The sequence below is a fragment of the Macaca mulatta genome, chromosome 3, assembly GCF_049350105.2.
Source record: "Macaca mulatta isolate MMU2019108-1 chromosome 3, T2T-MMU8v2.0, whole genome shotgun sequence".
Taxonomy (NCBI): domain Eukaryota; kingdom Metazoa; phylum Chordata; class Mammalia; order Primates; family Cercopithecidae; genus Macaca; species Macaca mulatta.
The window spans coordinates 3,750,767-3,769,839 of record NC_133408.1 but is presented as its reverse complement, the minus strand read 5'-3'; the positions used below and the strand labels follow the sequence as shown (position 1 = coordinate 3,769,839).

Here is a 19,073-nt window from a genome sequence, read left to right as displayed (position 1 = left end):
GTGACAAATTTCCACAAGCTGAATGGCTTAAAGGAACACATTTGTTCTCTTACAGTTGCAGAGGCCAGAAGAGTCTAAAAGCAGTCAGCAGGGCTGGTTCCTCCTGGGGGCTTGGAGGGGCTGAATCCTTTTCCTGCCTTTTCTAGTGTCTGGAGGGCGCCTGCATCCCCTTGCTCACGGCCCCTTCCATCAACAAAGCCAGTAGTGCCACATCTTTCCACCTCTCCCTTACTCTGACCTCCTCCCTTTCTCTTAGAAGGACCCTGTGTGATGTTGGACCCACCTAGATAATTTAGGGTCATCTCTCATTTCAAGATCCTTAATGTAATCCCACCTTTGAGTACCTTTTGCCAGATAAGGTCACAAATTCACACGGTCTGAGGATGAAGATGTGGACCTCTTTGGGGGCCATGATGCAGCCCACCACGTCTAGCATGGAGTGTGTTCTGCTGCGGGGGATGCCTATGCAGACCTATCCCAAAGTCCAAAGAGGCAGAGAGGCCAAAGAAAGCTGCCCTTGGCCGGGCGCAGTGGCTCACCCCTGTAATCCCAGCACTTTGGGAGGCTGAGGCGGGCGGATCATGAGGTCAAGAGTTCAAGACCAGCCTGGCCAACATGGTGAAAACCCATCTCTACTAAAAATACAAAAATTGGCCGGGCGCGGTGGCTCAAGCCTGTAATCCCAGCACTTTGGGAGGCCGAGATGGGCGGATCACGAGGTCAGGAGATCGAGACCATCCTGACTAATGTGGTGAAACCCCGTCTCTACCAAAAAAACACAAAAAACTAGCCGGGCGAGGTGGAGGGCGCCTATAGTCCCAGCTACTCCGGAGGCCGAGGCAGGAGAATGGCGTGAACCCGGGAGGCGGAGCTTGCAGTGCACTCCAGCCTGGGCGACAGAGAGAGACTCCGTCTCAAAAAAAATAAATAAAAATACAAAAATTAGCTGGGCGTGGTGGCAGGTGCCTGTAATCCCAGCTATTCGGGAGGCTGCGGCAGGAGAATCACTTGAGCCCGGGAGGCGGAGGTTGCAGTGAGCCGAGATCGCACCATTGCACTCCAGTCTGGGAGACAGAGCAAAGTCTCCATCTCAAAAAAAAAAAGAAGAAGAAGAAGAAGAAGAAGAAGCTGCCCAATCCGGTTTCTCAGAAAGACAGTTTATCAGAAAGAAACATGTAATAGGGACTTAGGAACAGAAGCCACGTCTGTGTCTGGGGCCCACGCGTCACCGCCAAGCCCAGGGCTTATGTACCTCAGGGGAGTGGTGTGGTCTGTGTGGTTCAGCAGGGATGTGCTGGACAATTGAAGCAGATAAGCATCCCAGTCATTTGCTCTAAGGGCAGGATTTAGGGTAAGTACCTGCTCTTACACAAGGAACAATAGATGAGCTGAAAATCTTAGAGGCCTTCCTGGAACTGGGGTTCATCAGATGCCAACACGGCGGGTTAGCATCCAAGCTGGAGCGTGTCCAGGGGTGGGGCACCTGCTGGCTCAGTCACCTCCTGCCCCAAGGGTCTGAGCCAAATATCCAGCAGGCAACATGCTTGGCCCTGAAGCCTCAGCCCCTGTGAGGACTGCAGCTGGGGCTGCTTTCCCCAGTGGGTGGGAAAGGCCAGCCCCAAGTCCAGGACCTGCCCTTGAGGCCACACTGGCTTAGGGCTTCAAATCTGGGTTCCTAGGATAGAGGGGCTGTGCTCCAGTGGCGTGGGGGTGAGGATGGCAGAGGGAGGGGAGCCGGGAAGTAAGAGAAGGGACCCAATGGGCTGTTAGGCTCGTGGGGCTTCTCGGGACACCACTGGCAGAGCGTGGCTGTTGACACCTCCCTGGGGCTGGGGGTCCTCCTTTGGTGCCAGTAAACACCTGTCTCACACTCGCTGGGAGGGACTCACCTTCAGGGTTTGCTGCCTCCCCTGTTCTCCACCCTGGTAGGACCTTTCCAAGACACTTGTGGGGATCAGGCCGGGCCTGGCCAGCGTCAGGTAGTCTGCACTTTCTGGAGGCCTCTGGTATTACAGACACCTCACCCCAGCTGGACTTCCGCCTAAATTACTGCATTGAGGAGATACCCCCACAACATGCGGACTCAGGCTGTCCCTGAAAGAGCCTTCACCTCCACGAGGCCAGCCTGGACCCCTGCACACTGCCCTGCTCATGCCCCCATCCGTGCCAGCTCCCACCAAGCCCATGCCCCTGCCAGAGAGTCCGGAGAGGGGAGACAGACTTATCTTTCTTTCTTTTTTTTTTTGAGACGGAGTCTCGCTATCGCCCAGGCTGGAGCGCAGTGGCCAGATCTCAGCTCACTGCAAGCTCCGGCTCCCGGGTTCATGCCATTCTCCTGCCTCAGCCTCCCGAGTCGCTGGGACTACAGGCACCCGCCCCCTTGCCCAGCTACTTTTTTGTATTTTTTAGTAGAGACGGGGTTTCACCGTGTTAGCCAGGATGGTCTCGATCTCCTGACCTCGTGATCCGCCCATCTCGGCCTCCCAAAGTGCTGGGATTACAGGCTTGAGCCACCGTGCCCGGCCAGACTTATCTTTCTTTACTTCTTTTTTTTTTTTTTTTTTTTTTAAGACAGGGTCTCACTCTGTTGCCCAGGTTGGAGTGCAGTGGTGTGATCTCAGCTCACAGCAACTTCTGTTCAATCAGTTGGCCTCAAGCAATCCTCCCACCTCAAGCTCCCGAGTAATTGTCACCACAGGCGCACCACCACGTCCAGCTAATTAAACAATTTTTTTGTAGAGATGAGGTCTTGCCATGTTACCCAGGCTGGTCGCAAACTCCTGGGCTCAAGTGATCCTCCTCAGCCTCACAAAGTGCTGAAATTACAGGCGTGAGCCACCACACCTGGCTTTTATTTCTGTTTTTACTGGTAACAGCTTTATTGAGATAACAGTTCATTCCACATGAGTCAGCCATTCAAAGTGTACAATTCGGGCTGTGATTATAAAGGCTTCACTGTTGAGGACACTAAGCCAGGATGGGTGTCCCCCACCAAGTTCAATGATGTCCTGCAAAAACGTCCACCCTAGGCCTGGATGGGTGTCCCCCCAAATTCATTGATGTCCTGCAAAAACTCACGTCCACCCTGCACTTCAGAATGTGACTTTATTAGGCCAGGTGCGGTGGCTCATGCCTGTAATCCCAGGACTTTGGGAGGCCAAGATGGGTGGATTGCTTGAGTTCAGGAGTTCGAGACCAGCCTGGGCAACATGGTGAAACCCTGTCTACACTGAAAATACAAAAAAGTTGGCCAGGCGCGGTGGCTCAAGCCTGTAATCCCAGCACTTTGGGAGGCCGAGGCGGGTGGATCACGAGGTCAGGAGATCGAGACTATCCTGGCTAACATGGTGAAACCCCGTCTCTACTAAAAATACAAAAAACTAGCCGGGTGTGGTGGCGGGCGCCTGTAGTCTCAGCTACTTGGGAGGCTGAGGCGGGAGAATGGCGTGAACCCGGGAGGCGGAGCTTGCAGTGAGCCGAGATCACGCCACTGCACTCCAGCCTGGGAGACACAGCGAGACTCCGTCTCAAAAAAAAAAAAAAAAAAAAAAAAAGAAAATACAAAAAAGTAGCCAGGCATGAGGCCGGGCGTGGAGGCTTACACCTGTAATCCCAGCACTTTGGGAGGCCGAGGCGGGTGGATCATCTGAGGTCGGGAGTTGGAGACCAGTCTGACCAACATGGAGAAACCCCATCTCTACTAAAAATACAAAAAATTAGCCTGGTGTAGTGGCACATGCCTGTAATCCCAGCTACTAGGGAGGCTGAGGAAGGAGAATCACTTGAACCTGTGAGGCGAAGGTTGCAGTGAGCCGAGATCGTGCCATTGTACTGCAGCCCGGGCAACAAAAGCGAAAATTCCATTTCAAAAAAAAAAGTAGCCAGGCATGGTGGCACGTGCCTGTAGTCCTAGCTACTCAGGAGGCTGAGGTAGGAGGTTCACTTGAGCCTGGGTGGGGGTGGGGGGCGGAGGCTGCAGTGAGCCAAGATTGTACTCCTGCACTCCAGCCTGGGTGACAGAGTGAGACCCCATCTCAATTAAAAAAAAAAAAAAGAATATGACTTTGTTTGGAAATGAGGTCTTCATGGATGTCATTAGTTACATAAAATGCAGTTGCCCCAGGTGAGGACCCTAAATCCAGGGCCTGGTGTACTTGTAAGAAGATGGCCTTGCAAGGCCGTGTGACCCCGAGGTCAATCGATCGCGGTGAAGCTGCTCCAGGCAGAGGACTGCTGACACCCTGGAAACCAAGACAACAGCTGCTTCAAAGCAAGGGTCCGAGGACCCAGCGCGGTGGCTCGCGTCTGTAATCCCGGCACTTTGGGAGGCCGACACAGGCGGATCACGTGAGGCCAGGAGTTCAAAACCAGCCTGGCCAACATAGTGAAAACCTGTCTCTACTAAAAGTACAAAATGTAGTTGGACATGGTGGTGCACGCCTATAATTCTAGCTGCTTGGGATACTGAGGCAGGAGAATTGCTTGAACCCCGGAGGCAGAGGTTACAGTGAGCCGAGATCGTGCCACTGCACTCCAGCCCGGGCAACAGAGCAAGACTGTCTCCAAAAAAAAAACAAAACCCACAAAATGAGGGTCTTTGTAGGGGAGTGTGGCCACTGAGAGCAGGCCAGGGAGCACCTGGAGAGGCAGCCTGGGACTCTGAGTCCCAGACTGCCTCAAAACAAAAGAATGTTTTGGGTTCAATAACATGAAAATTATGCCTTATCCAGCAAGTGGTGAATTTCCTGAGCTCCTGTGACCCCCACAAGGAAGAGAGGACTGAACAGGCTCGGGAAAGGTTTCTGTGAAAGGGGAGGGCCTGGGGGTGCGAGCAGGCTCACGCCTTGGGTGCCCTGGGCATGCTCGGGTGTCAGTAGCCAAGCCAGCAACACCAGGATGATCCCCCATTTTACAGGCTCTTGGGGGTCGGATGGGATTCCCAAGACTGCACAGGTCTTGATGAATGGCCTGGCTGGAACCCGCTTTCCACGGACCCAGCATCATAGGCCTCCCTCGGAGCCGGGCCGAGTCCCTGAGTTCACTGGGAGGACCAGTCTGCCCAGCTGTGCTGTTTACACAGACACCACCTGGTTGGTTTTCCCTGAACAGTGTGAAAGTGACGCAGAAGGCTGGGGCCACACGCTAAGCTAGTGGCTGTGAGTTCACACCCACGGTCCCCAGAGAGCAGTTGTGTGTGCGGCCTCCTCACTGCCCTCTCTGTGTCTGTACATGGGAGCCTTGCGGGCACACACATGCACACACATGCATACATGCAGGCACACACACATGCAGATGCACGCACAGACGCACACACACATGCAGATGCACGCACGCACAGGCGAACGCACACATATACATGCGGACGCACATGCACACGTGGACGCACGGGCACGCACACACGAATACACACTACGCAGACACACAGGCACACATGCGTGGACATGCACACACACACACACAGATGTGTCCAGACATCTAGTTCTTCACGCCCTTGTTACTCTCAGGAGCAGCACAGCGACCCCGAGGCCGGCCTGACTGTGGCCTCTGAGGGTCCAGTCTTCACTTTCCCCTGTGGAGGGGATGGGGCCCCCATGCACGCTCTGTGCCCCAGTGTTCTGAGGCCACCCTGAGCTCTGCCCCTGTGACCTTCCCTGCCTCGGTGCCACCCTTCCTGGAGCCGGGACACGGACGCTGGTCCTTCCCTGAGTGGGAGTCGCGAGTCCTTTGCCTTCTTCCCTGTCTCCTACTTGTAGCCCTGAAATGTGCTTCCCTGGGCCCTGCCTCGAGTTTCCATATGGAAATGACACAGGCTGCACTCCCTCCCCTGCTGGCACCCTAGTTTCTGATAGAGACCGTGGCCTCTCCATCCAGAGAGGGGGCCAGGCCCCACCGTCCCTGAGCTCTGTCTGTCTACGTCTCTGGCTGCCACTGACCCCACCAGCATCTTGGCCTCTCGACAGACCCCCTCCGCCCTGACACTGTGTCATACCCAGACCTCACGACATACTCCTGGGCAAGGCTGCGTCGGCAGCGCCCTGGCCAGGGCTGTGGTCGGACCATGGAGGGGGCCCCTGACTGAGACCACACCCTGTACTCCCAAAAGAGGTCATCCTGCCTATGCCAGAAACTCCGTCAAGTACATGTGCACTCCTGGAGTGTGGGCGCAGAGGCCGGCCACATTTAGCCAGTCGTACATTCATTCAGGCTGCAATTCTTCCTTATCCCTGGGCTCAGGGCCGGACCCAGACACACAAGGCCAGGCAGGCATGACGCAGCAGCCCTTAGGATCTGTGTCCTGTGATTTTCTCGCTCTTAAGGAGCACAAAGGTGCGCGCAGCCATGGGGCAGAATGGGGAAGGAAGAGGGGCCAACGGTGGCCCAGTCGGCTCTGCTCAGTCTGAATGGCACCTCCCACTGCTCCCAGGCCGGGCAGCAGCCTCTAGAGCAGAGCCGAGCCCCCTCTTGTCCTTCCAGCCGGCTTTTAGGGGCTCACCCGCTCCCCACCCCCGCAGTCAGCCCTGCAGTCAGCTTTCTCTAAAGGCAGCTCCGGCACACGTAGCTCTCTCTGCCCTGCACGTTGTCCACGACGCTCCCTGGCCCCAGATCCCAATGTCCCTGCCACGGCTCAGCACGGCTCCTTGATCTGGCCCTGCGTCAGCATCCCCTGGTGTGGCTACACGTGCTGCAGAGGAGCCTGGGAAGTGTGTCCTACATGTGCTGCAGAGGAGCCTGGGAAGTGTGTCTTTTCCATCTGTGGGAAATTCTAGTTTTCCTTGCCCTTAAGGGAGGTGGGGAGAAGGATCTGGGCAGGGAAGGCCCGGCCCATCTCTGGCCACCTTTGACACTGTAAGCCTCTTGGAGAGGGGCCATGCCTGCCTCGCTCTGCAAGCAGACCTGCAGAGTGCCTGACACAAGGACATTCAGATGTGGGAAGGGGGGAGGAGGGAGAGACGACCTGGAAAGGAATGAGTGTGAGCTCAGTCGATGGTCAGGGACGGTGCCCAACCAGGGGCTGGTTGTGCCGTGGAGAGCTCGCGGAGCTCTGAGCTTCCAAATGCTCAAGTCCTGACCCTGACTTTTGTGGGATAGAAAATGGGAATTAACACTGCTTCTGGGCAGCTCAATTAGAACATCTTAGATGCTCTACCTGGTGGTGGAATGATTAGATTACTCAAGCCTACAATTTTCTCTCATGCACAATTTGCATCCAATTATGTTATTCTGTCTCTAGTCTAGTGCAAATCTAATCTCATCTCCATCAATTGGCCCTGCTTCATAACGCACGTTTCCTGACAGCAGTTAGAGGAGAGGCTAAGTGAGGCTGTGGTGGCATCTCCCAGCTTCTCTGGGCGGGTAAGGATACTGTTGGCTTTGCCTGGCTCCCCCCCAGACCCTCTCTGCACAGACAGAACCTCAGCTAACACACAGCTTGGCTGCCCTGTTCTGCCAGATGGGGAACACAAGGCCAGCAAAACCTGCAGGCCCTGGGTGCGGCAGCTCATGCCTGTAATCCCACCACATTTTGGGGCTGAGGTGGGTGGATGACTTGAGCTCAGGAGTTCAAGACCAGCCTAGGCAACATCGCGAAACCCCGTTGCTACAAAAAACACAAATAATTAGCAGAACGAGGTGGCATGCACCTGTAGTTCCAGCTGCTCAGGAGGCTGAGGCAGGAGGATCACCTGAGCTAGGGGAGGTCAAGACCGCAGTAAGCCATCACGGCCCCACTGCACTCCAGCCTGGGCAACAGTGAGACCTTGTCTCACAAAAACCAAAAACCAGGCCTGGAGCGGTGGCTCACGCCTGGCATCCCAGCACTTTGAGAGGCCAAGGTGGGTGGATCACCTGAGGTCAGTAGTTCAAGACCAGCCTGGCCAACATGGTGAAATCCTGTCTCTACTAAAAATACAAAAATTAGCCAGGCATGGTGGCAGGTGCCTGTAATCCCAGCTACTCAGGAGGCTGAGGCAGGAGAATCACTTGAACCCGGAAGGTAGAGTTTGCAGTGAGCCAATATCGCACCACTGCACTCCAGCCCAGGTGATAAGAGTGAAACTCCATCTCAAACAAACAAACAAACAACAACAACCTACCAGCTCTGGGAAAAGTGATGCTCGCTGAGAATTCTGGGTGGAGGGTGGGAGACCCAACCAAGATGACACCGTCACTCAAGAGTGAGTGACAGCGGACTAGGGACCCACAGCTGCCTGCCCAGCCCAGGGACCATGCCTGCCTCAGGAGCTTTAGAGTGAGGGTCTGGGCTTTCAGCGTGGGGTGGTTCCTTGCCTAGCATCTGCTCCGTGCATTTATATCGGCCGGGGCGCCAGTGGAAACAGGCAGCACTCCCAGGGGCAACCCAAGCAGCGTTTGGTGTCCAGTGTGTGGAAGCAGTGTTCCCTTTCAGGACGGGGCCCGCATTACAAACGGGGAGCTCAGGCCAGGCCGTCCTGGGCTCCTGCACGTTCTGGACATTGCACACCCACCCCTCCACCTTCCTGTCCTACCCGTGACTTGAGCAGGCGCCCAGTCTGCAGGGCGGACTGCAGGAGAGGGGCTGCCCTGGGAGGGGGTTGTAGGCTTCTGCTGCCCTGTGCCATTTTCATTTATTTATTTATTATTATTATTTTCAAGACAGGATCTCTCTCTGTCACCCAGGCCAGAGTTCAGTGGTGTGATGATGGCTCACTGTAGCCTCGACCTCCCAGTTCAAATGATATGATCTTCCCACCTTAGCCTGGGACTACAAGTGTGTGTCACCAAACCTGACTAATTTTTTATTTTTTGTATGTAGAGATGTAGAGACTATGTTGCCTAGGCTGGTCTCAAACTCCTGAGCTCAAGTGATCCTCCCACCTCAGCCTCCCAAAGCTCAAGCCATTTTTAACATTGCCGAGGCAAACAGTTTTGGGGAACCATGCCTGAACGAACCATGAGTAAGACCTTCACGTTGTCTTTCTGGCTCTCGGGGGTCTGGAGGGGAAGTGGCTCATGGCAGGTCCCAGCACGTAGACCTGTTTTCTGGTTCATGTGCCAGGATGGGGAAGGACCTGAGCCGTCAGGGTCCTGGGGATCCAGTGTCTTAATTCATTCAGGGTAGCCCGTCCTGCCCTCCAGACTGCTGGGCACAACCGGGGCTCTGTCCCAGGACCCAGGGCTCCTCCAGGGCAGCTGCCGTGACGTCGTGGCTATGAGGCTGCCTCCCAGAAGGCGCCATGCTTTTGCCCAACCTGGAGTCCCCACTCTGCTGCTAGCACCAGGACAGTCTCACCTGCCTCGGCCTCTGGCTCCTCCTCAAGCTTCAGGTCTGAACTTGGGCATGGTCTCTGCCCAGAAGCCTTCTGCATCTCTGTCAGATCCCCATTTACCTCCAACAGGAGCCTTCCTTAGGGCACTTGGTAAAATTTCACATCCATGACAGTGACAGTCACCGCCCCCATGCTGTGAGCCCCACGGGAGTCCAAGCTGACTTCATTCTTCCCTTACCACGTGCCTCACCCACTTTGAGCTCCTGTATTAGCCCATTCTCATGCTGCTAATAAAGTCCGAGACTGTATAATTTATAAAGGAAAGAGGTTTCATCGACTCACCGTTCAGCATGGCTGGGGAGGCCTCAGGAAACTTACAATCATGGCGGAAAGGGAAGCAAACACATCCTCCTTCACATGGTGGCAGGAAGGCGAAGTGCCAAGCAAAAGGGGGGAAAGCCCCTTATAAAACCATCAGATCTCACGAGGATTCACTCACTATCACGAGAACAGCAATGAGGGTAACCACCTCCATGATTCAGGGACCTCCCACCGGGTCCCTCCCATGACATGGGATTATGGGAGCTACAATTCAAGATGAAATTTGGGTGGAGACACGGCCAAACCATATCAGAGCTCCTAACGCACTCTCAGAGGGCAGGGTTGAACCAGCAGTGGGTTCGGTAACAAGGGACTTTCGTCAGCGGGTAGTGAAATTCATCAGATTTCCAAGCTGCTGCTGCCGATGCTCCTAAGGAAGCAGACGACAGCATGTGGATGAAATTGACAACTTCATATAAATAATGTATATATAGAGAGAGACGGAGTCTTACTCTGTCGCCCAGGCTGGAGTGCAGTGGTACATTCTCGGCTCACTGCAACCTCCTCTGCCTCCTGGGTTCAAGCTATTCTCTTGCCTCAGCCTCCTGAGTAGCTGGGATTACAGACACCTGCCACCCTGCCCGGCTAATTTTTTGTATTTTATTTTATTTTGCAACGAAGTCTTACTCTGTCACCCAGGCTGGAGTGCAGTGGTGCAATCTCAGCTCACTGCAAACTCCGCCTCCCGGGTTCACATCATTCTCCTGCCTCAGCCTCCCGAGTAGCTGGGACTACAGGCGCCCGCCACCACGCCAGCTAATTTTTTGCGTTTTTAGTAGAGACAGGGTTTCACCGTGGTCTCGATCTCCTGACCTCATGATCCACCCGCCTCGGCCTCCCAAAGTGCTGGGATTACAGGCGTGAGCCACCGTGCCCGGCCTTATTTTATTTTTTTTCAGTAGGGATGGGGTTTCACCATGTTGGTCAGGCTGGTCTCGAACTCCTGACCTCAAGTGATCTGCCCACCTGAGCCTCTCAAAGTGCTGGGATTACAGGCGTGAGCCACGCGCACCCAGCCACAGAAATAATTTTGATCCCTTTGTCAACCTGTGTTTAAACCAGACCACAACATTAATTACATCTTTTATTTTCTGTTTTACGTTGATATTTCCTGTTTACATACAAGCTTCTAACCCTAAATCCAGCTTCCCCCAACCCAGGTGCCCCATAGGAGTTCCTGGTCACTGCTCCTGCAGACACCCGCTCCCTTCCTGTTGGGGATGGCTCTACCGCTGTGTGGCACCCTAAATGGCACCTCCCCCACCTGCCTCCCACTGGAAGTTCTCAAGTGGGAAATACCTCGGGTTTTCCTTTCAATGCAAAACTGCTTGATTCCGTTTTGCATGTTATGAAAGCTTATTCTCAGAATTCATGTTAAGAGTACAGAATACACAGTCCATGATTCTAAGTTTTCTTTTTTTCCTTTTTTTTTTTTTTTGGAGATAGGATCTCACTCTGTCACCCAGGATGGAGTGCAGTGGTGCAACTTTGGCTCACTGCAACCTCCACCTCCTGGGTCCAAGTGTTCCTCCTGTCTCAGCCTCCCAAGTAGCTGGGGTTATAGGCGCCTGCCACAACACCCAGCTGATTTTTCTATTTTTAGTAGAGACAGGGTTTCACCATGTTGGTCAGGCTGGCCTAGAACTCCTGACCTCAAAGTGATCCACCCACGTTGGCCCCCCAAAGTATTGGGATTCCAGGTGTGAGCCACCGCGCCCAGCCTGATTCAGAGTTTTCTATCGTCACTTTCAAAGCTCTGTGGACTCACAGGTAGATCCCTCCTTAGTCTTTACTGCCCTCTGATCTGGACAGCCTGAATCCCACGGCAGCAGTTCTGGCGTACGCTGTCGGACACCTTGGAGGCAAAGTGCAGCTCAGGACACCCTCAGGAATACACTCACATTATGACCCCGGTGCACAGAGACTTTCACCCCTAGTCTTAGCTCTTATCATGTATGATGCTCCCTCTTCTGTCCTGTTTAACACAGCATCACAGGTGGGAAGCCACCGGGCCGATTCCACGAATGGGAAGTAATCCCTGTTGAAAACTAGGCGGCGTTTTTTAAATAGACACACTCTCCTAAGATACCTCCCTTTAGCAGCCCACATGGCTCCACGGGAAGCCTTCCGCATCGCAGGGCGCTCGGTGAGGCTGCAGGCTATTCCGCACGTGCACGACAGTGTTGCTGCCTCTCTGTACTGGAGCATAAAGTGTGTGAATGTATCTGAGATCTGGAGCCAGTTATGCTGTGGAATTGGATTTACTCACACTCTTATTTTATGGGAGAAACTGAGGCTTGGGGCCAGGACCTAGAGTCAAAGCAACAACATGCAAAGATGGTGGTTAGGAACGCGGGCCAGAGCGGCAAGGTGTGAATCCTGGGTCCACCACCCGCTTGCTGTGTGAGCCAGGCAATCTCCCCGGCCTCCATGCCCCCGAGGGGAAGGACCTGCCCAGTGTGGTTCAGACGAAGAAAAAAAATCCAAAACAAAGGAGGCAATCTGTAAGGATTTTAAAAATATATCTATTTTGAAAATATTTTGAAAGTAATTAAGATCACTGATTGGGAAGGAAAGAAATCAACACAGTGAAATTTAGGAAGAGAAATGCAAGAGCAGCTGCTGAATCCCGCCCCTTCCACCCCAAGGGCATAGCCCGGAAATGAAGCTTATTTTAGGATCACAAGTGCATGCTCTGGTCCACGGAGGATCACTTTAATTATCAGTCTTCTGGCTGAAGGGTCCTGTCCAAAGTCAGGATCAGAAATAGCTCAGCTCGTCGTGCTTGGCTTTGTTGGTCTGGTAGTCAGACAAGGTCAAGGGCTTGTTTTCGTGAGGGAGAGATTTGAACACTCGCAGGTGTACGAAGTCCTCGTCGCCAACGTGCACCTGGGAAGAGAGTGGAGTGAGAGGAGCCTCTGATCCCGAGTCACCTTGCTGCATCCCTCCAGGTCGTTCGCAGCCGCTGACAAGCCTGTCTCCTGCAGGTGCAGCGGACGCCTTGCACCCCACATCCCTTAGGGTTCTTAGCTCCCCGGAAGCCCCAGTCCTCCTGAAAGGCCGATGGACACACACAGTAGGATGCTCATCTCAGGGGGCAGCCACAGGGTGCACCAGCACCTGAGACCACAGAGCCCAGGCCTGCGCAGGCGGCTTTCTACCAGCACCCGTTTGGGGCGGGCCCTCCCAGGCCACACTCCACACCACGGAGCCCAGGCCTGTGCAAGCGGCTTTCTACCAGCACCCGTTTGGGGCGGGCCCTCCCACGCCACACTCTACCTTGATGAAGTAGTTTGTCCCCGCGACCACCTGGCTCTTAAACGACACGGCCTTAAATACAGGGAACTTCTTGTTTTCCTTCTCTTCAAGCTGGGACCTCACCTAGGCAGAGGGGACATGAGGATGTCTCAGCGGCTTCTTGGATTCCCTCCTGCTGGAGTAACTTGCACGCACGTGCACACACACATGATTCTGACACTGGCTCTTCACACAATTGTCTCTTACAACTGAAGGGACATTTTAACTGTTAGCCTAATAATAAAGTAGAAAAAAACAGTTCCAGTCGGGTACGGTGGCTCAAGGCTGTAATCCCAGAACTTTGGGAGGCTGAGGTAGGCGGATCACTTGAGGTCAGGAGTTTGAGACCAGCCTAGCCAAATGGTGAAATCCCGTTTCTACTAAAAATACAAAAATTAGCTGGGCGTGGTGGTGAGCACCTGTAATCCCGGCTACTCGCGAGGCTGAGGCAAGAGAATCACTTGAACCTGGGAGGCGGAGGCTGCAGTGAGCCGAGATCAAGCCACTGTACTCCGGCCTGGGCAACAAGAGCAAAACTCCATCTAAAAAAAGAAAATTAAATTGGGCCAGGCAGGGTGGCTCATGCCTGTAATCTCAGCATTTTGGGAAGCTGAGGTGGGTGGATCACTTGAGGTCAAGAGTTCGAGACCAGCATGGCCAACATGGCGAAACCCTGTCTCTACTAAATATAGGAAAATTAGCAGGGTGTGGTGGCGGGTGCCTGTAGTCCCTGCTACTTGGGAGGCTGAGGCAGAAGAATCACTTGAACCCCAGAAGCAGAGGTTGCAGTGAGCTGAGACCACACCACTGCACTCCAGCCTGGGCGACACGGTGAGACTCTGTCTCAAAGAAAAAGGCCAGGTGTGGTGGCTCACACCTGTAATCCCACCACTTTGAGAGGCCCAGGACGCGGATCACTTGAAGTCAGGAGTTTGAGACCACCCCTGCCCATGTGGCAAAACTCCATCTCTACTAAAAATATAAAAATTAGCTGGGTGTGCTGGCTCACACCTGTAGTACCAGCTACTTGAGAGGCTGATGCAGGAGAATCGCTTGAACCCGAGAGGCAGAGGTTGCAGTGAGCCGAGACTGCGACACTGCACTCCAACCTGGGCAACAGAGTGAGACTCCATCTCAAAAAAAATAAATAAATAAATAAATCTAACATAGTTTAAAAGTACTCTGGGGTCAGGCACAGTGGTTTCTGTCTGTGATACCAAAACTTTGGGAGGCCAACGCCAGAGGATTGCTTGAGCCCTGGAGTTGGAGACTCCATCTCTAAAAAATAAATAACATACAAAAACTAGCCAGGCGCGGTGGCGGGCGCCTATAGTCCCAGCTACACGGGAGGCTGAGGCAGGAGAATGGCGTGAACCTGGGAGGCAGAGCTTGCAGTGAGTCGAGATCCTGCCACTGCACTCCAGCCTGGGAGACAGAGCAAGTCTCCGTCTCAAAAAAAATAAAATAAAATAAAAAATAAATAAATAACATCAGCCAGATGTGGTGGCATGCGTCTGTGATCCTAGCTACTGGAGAGGCTGAGGTGGATCGCTGGGGTCCTGGAGTCCGAGGTTACCGTGAGCAATGACTGCACCACTGCAGCCCAGCCTGGGAGATATGGTGGGACCCTGTCTCAAAAAAAAAAAGTGCTCTGGCTGCTGCCTAGGTTAACGGGTAAGCACAAGAGTGTACCGGAGTGACGAAGCCGGTCCCAGAGAATTAGGGGTTTAGTTTAAAAAAAAAAAAAAAAAACGGGCCGGGCACAGTGGCTCACGCCTGTAATCTCAGCACTTTGGGAGGTCGAGGCAGGTGGATCACGAGGTCAGGAGATCAAGACCATCCTGGCCAACATGGTGAAACCCCGTCTCTACTAAAACACAAAAAATTAGCCGGGCGTGGTGGCGCACGCCTGTAGCCCCAGCTACTCAGGAGGCTGAGGCAGGGGAATCGCTTGAACCTGGGGGGTGGAGGTTGCAGTGATCGCTGAGATCGCACCACTGCACTCCAGCCTGGCAAGAGAGCAAGACTCCATCTCAAAACAAACAAACAAAAAGGAAGTGGCAGGAAGCACACCAGTTGGGAAAGGGAGTCACCCAGTATTACCGGTAGCGGAGCCACCAGGGCAACCTGGCCCAAGGCCCCACCACCTCCCAGCGCCAGGGAGGGCCTTTGCTGGGACAGGCTGGAGAAGAGAGGCCTGGGGTCCTGGCAGGAAAGGCTGGGGAGGTGGGGAAGGGAAGGTGCCCTCCTGCCCCCCATGTTCTCTGCTCAAGGCCGCCATGCTTCTCGCTGCATGGGCACAGTGGCTACCTGTGTCTGGAGACCAAGCTGTGTGCCCCTCTCCCAGCAATGTCCAGTGGGCCTGCGGGGACACACCAGTGTGGCAGCCCTCACCCCCAGTCACTGAGGGCTCAGGTTGGGTCTCGCCCACAGACCCGCCCCAGGGCATGGGAGGATGAGCACTGGCCCCTCTCTTTGCTGTTTCGGGAGCAGGAACAGCAAAGTCTGCAGGGCATGGCAGGGAAACCCCCAGGAGGCTGTGGAGGAGGCTGTGCACCGTGGAGGTGCTGGTTCCAGGCCAGGCCGCCTGTGCAGCGTGGGCACTGACGCCGCTGACAGGGAGCAGCAGGGGCCGGCCTCTCACCGGGGGAGCCCTGAAAGGCAGGATGAGTTAGAAAGCCGCAAGTGACCGACCAGTCACCTGTGTCGGGGGTGTCGACAGTGGGGCAGACGGGATGCGAGGGCGCAGGGGTGGCTCTGGGGGAGGGTCCCCCATGCAGTGGCACAGAATGAGGAACTCTGCTGGCCTTAGGGCTCAAGTCAGGCTCTGGTCTCCACCTTCCTTGTCTGCAAAGTATGACAGGAACACTCAGCCCGAGCGCTCCCATAAGGAGTCGGTAAGACAGGGCCCGACTAGGGGGTGTCCAGGAAGCGCCCCTGCCCCTCCCTCCCGCCCTTCCTTAGAGACCACCCGGCAAATGGGCTGCCTGGTTCATACGCCTGCCTTAACGCCCCTCCCAGTAGCCATGGCTGGGCCCACTCAGGTCACTTTTGAGACAGGGACTCTTTTCTCCTGGCTGCAACAAGAACTCATTCGAAGTTCAGAGTGGGTGACAATGCGGGATGTCTTAGGCCTGGAAAGCCAGGAAACGGGTAAGGAAGAGCTGGGTAGGCTTCTATGAGTGGCTGTCGGGGAGAGGAACCACTTTTCCAGGTGCGGCTCCCACAAGCAGCCTGGGCAGGCACCGGCCGGACAAAAATGCCTCATTTCCAAAGGTGTCATGAGACTGACTCATTCTGCCCTTCTTCCCGCAGTCAGATGGTCAAAAACCCTTGAGTGATGAGGCTGTGGGCTGATCACATTCAGGAAGCAGCAGAGGGGAGGAAAGATAAAAGGAGAAAGAAGGCTGGGCAGGGCTCACGCCTGCAGTCCCAGTGAGAAAGAAGGCTGGGCGGGGCTCACCCCCGCAATCCCAGCACTGTGGAAGGGTGAAGCTGGAGGGCCGCTTGAGCCCAGGAATTTGAGACTAGCCTGGCAACATGGTGAAACCCCGTCTCTACTAAAAATACAAAAATTAGCCAGGCGTGGTGGCGTGCACCTGTAGTCCCAGCTACTCAGGAGGCTGAGGCAGGAGAATCGCTTGAACCCGGGAGGTCAAGGCTGTGCCACTGCATTCCAGCCTGGGTGACAGAACAAGACCCTGTGTCAATAAATAAATAAATAAAAATAAAGGAAAAGAAATTTGTTTCCTTTTTCCTCTCCTTACTCAAAACACAGGCCAGACCAGCCTGGCCAACATGGCGAAACCCCGTCTCTACTAAAAATACAAAAAACTAGCCAGGTGAGGTGGCGGGCGCCTGTAATCCCAGCTACTTGGGAGGCTGAGGCAAGAGAATAGCTTGAACCCAGGAGGCAGAGGTTGCAGTGAGCTGAGATCATGCCACTGCACTCCAGCCTAGGTAACAGACCGAGACTCTGTCTCAAAGAAAACAAAAACAAAACAAAAACAGGCCTCGGCTGGGCATGGTGGCTCACACCTGTAATCCCAGCACTTTGGGAGGCTGAGGTGGGCAGATTACTTGAGGTCAGGAGTTCAAGACTAGCCTGGCCAATCTGGTGAAACCCCGTTTCTACTAACAATACAAAAAGTAGCCGGGCATGATGGTGCATGCCTGTAATCCCAGCTACTCAGGAGGCTAAGGCAGGAGAATCTCTTGAACCTGGGAAGTGGAGGTTGCAGGGAGCCCAGATTGCGCCACTGCACTCCAGTCTGGGCAACAGGGTGAGACTCCGTCTCAAAAACAAAAAACAAAAAACCCAGGCCTCAGCATCGCCTGGACCTGTTCCTGCTTGGGGCATCCACTTGGTCACCAACTATGACAGGGAGGCGGGCCCGGCCTGTGCTCCACCGGAGGGGCTTCCTGCAGAGGACCTGCTCACTGAAGCCCCTCTAGAATCCTCTGGAAGGTGCAAAGCAACAGGACGTCCATTTTACAGACGAGGAAACCGAGGCACAGGGAAGGTTGCCCTCTGCAACCCAGCCCGGTTTTTATCTTGTTTTTTTGTGTGTTTTAGCTTTTTATTTAGACTTACAGTTTGAAACAGTGTTAGAATCAGAAGCGTGTAAAGAAACCTGTAGACCCTTTGTGCAGATACGCTTAAGTTTTTAACCCATGTGCCTTACCGCTGGGGACCTCTTGCACTCTCTCATGATATTTGCCTGAACTAGTTGAAGATATTGACAAAGATTCTTGCTTGGCCAAACTGTAGTCGGGCTCCTGAAGCGCCTAGGCCACCTGCGCACTTCCTTGTAAAATCCAATTTTAGCAAGAAGCCTGGCTAAGTCCGTTTGGCCAGACCCTCCCCACCCGCTTGCTATCGGGTCACCGTGAAGTTTGGAGCCGGCTGCTCACCTGCGCCATCGCCGGCGACGCCCGATCACCTGAAGCGCCTCATGCCTGGGGTTTCCCCTCAGGGATTGTCCATCCAGGGACCGCACCCTGCTCCGGGGCTATCAGTTGCCACTCGCGCTTGCTGTATTCAGCGGAGCCCAGTGTCTCCCCAGCGCCGACCCAGGCGCGGCCCCCTCCCCTGCACACTCGCACGCAGCGCCCGAGCGGAGGGAGGCCTCTCACGGCCACAGCCCGGCCAGCCCGGGGGTCCAGGACCGAACCCGCCCGCCCAGGTGCGCAGCGGGGCCGAAGTGGCTTCTCCCGCTCCAGGAGCCGCGGCCTTGCCCTGAGGCTCAGGCGGGACCCCGGGCCGGCCCCGTCCCCGGGGCCCACCCACCTGGTCGGCGATGTCCTGGGTCTCGGCGGTGGCCGGCTGCACGGCGGAGGGCGCCCCGCACATCATCTTGGCGGCGTCGGAGGGAACCTGGCGAGGGGACTCGGCGACGGGACGCGGCGGCTCCTCTGCTCAAGTAGGCGCTGCGGTCACGTGACACGCGGGCGGCACCAAGGCGCGGGGAGGGGGGACCTTGGCTTGGGCGTCCCCTGCGGGGTCGCGGTGGCCCCGCAATAAGGGGCGCGCGGGGCGGGGCGCAGGGAAGGCGCGGGGCTGGGAGCCTGGCTACCACGCTCCGCGGGCTCCGTCTCCGCGCCCAGGGCCGGTGTCGGGAAGCAGCGCCCCCCTCCCGGGGTTGGTGTGGTCTTTCCAGGCGCCGAGTCACAAGGACTGGGCGGGGGCGCGGCCGGGTGTCGCCGGTGGGTTGGGCGCGCAGGGTGGGACCATAGGGAGGGGCAGTCGGAGGGGGAGCCGTCCTGCAGTGTGGCGGGGTCCGGGCCGCGCACGAGGGAGGGCACGGGTGGGGTGGGCGCAGCGCTACAGGGGTCAGGGGTTCCGGCCCTGCGGGAGCAGGTGTGCTGGCTGCTGTGGACATCACCGCTTGTGACCCAGGACACTGAAGGCTGAAGCGGGTGGACAGAGGGGCCCAGGGAGGAGGAGACGCGCCCATGCGCCCCAGGCTGGGTGGGGGCAGGGGGTAGATCAGAGGGATGAGAAGAAGGCAGGGTTCTCTGGTGGAACTGGAATTTGAGTTTTAGGATTTCTTTTCTTTTTTCTTTTCCTTTTCTTTTTTTTTTTTTTCTTTTTTCTTTTTTTTTTCTTTTTGAGACAGAGTCTCGCTCCGTCGCCCAGGCTGGAGTGCA

The 19,073-nt window shown here is 55.2% G+C and overlaps 1 protein-coding gene and 1 long non-coding RNA gene across 2 annotated transcripts; one reads left to right on the top strand and one right to left on the bottom strand.

The window, feature by feature from the left end:
- The first annotated feature begins 2,522 nt into the window (after positions 1–2,522).
- Positions 2,523–4,579, top strand: LOC144339624 (uncharacterized). Its single transcript, XR_013414870.1, has 2 exons — positions 2,523–3,249; positions 3,573–4,579. It is a non-coding gene; the product is annotated as an uncharacterized LOC144339624 (long non-coding RNA).
- Positions 4,580–12,141: 7,562 nt separating this feature from the next.
- Positions 12,142–18,373, bottom strand: CSTB (cystatin B). The gene is given in 3 exon segments (NM_001257698.1): positions 12,142–12,515; positions 12,906–13,007; positions 18,214–18,373. Coding segments are annotated over 3 exon segments (297 nt in total). The 5' UTR covers positions 18,280–18,373; the 3' UTR covers positions 12,142–12,386.
- Between the last annotated feature and the right edge of the window lie 700 nt (positions 18,374–19,073).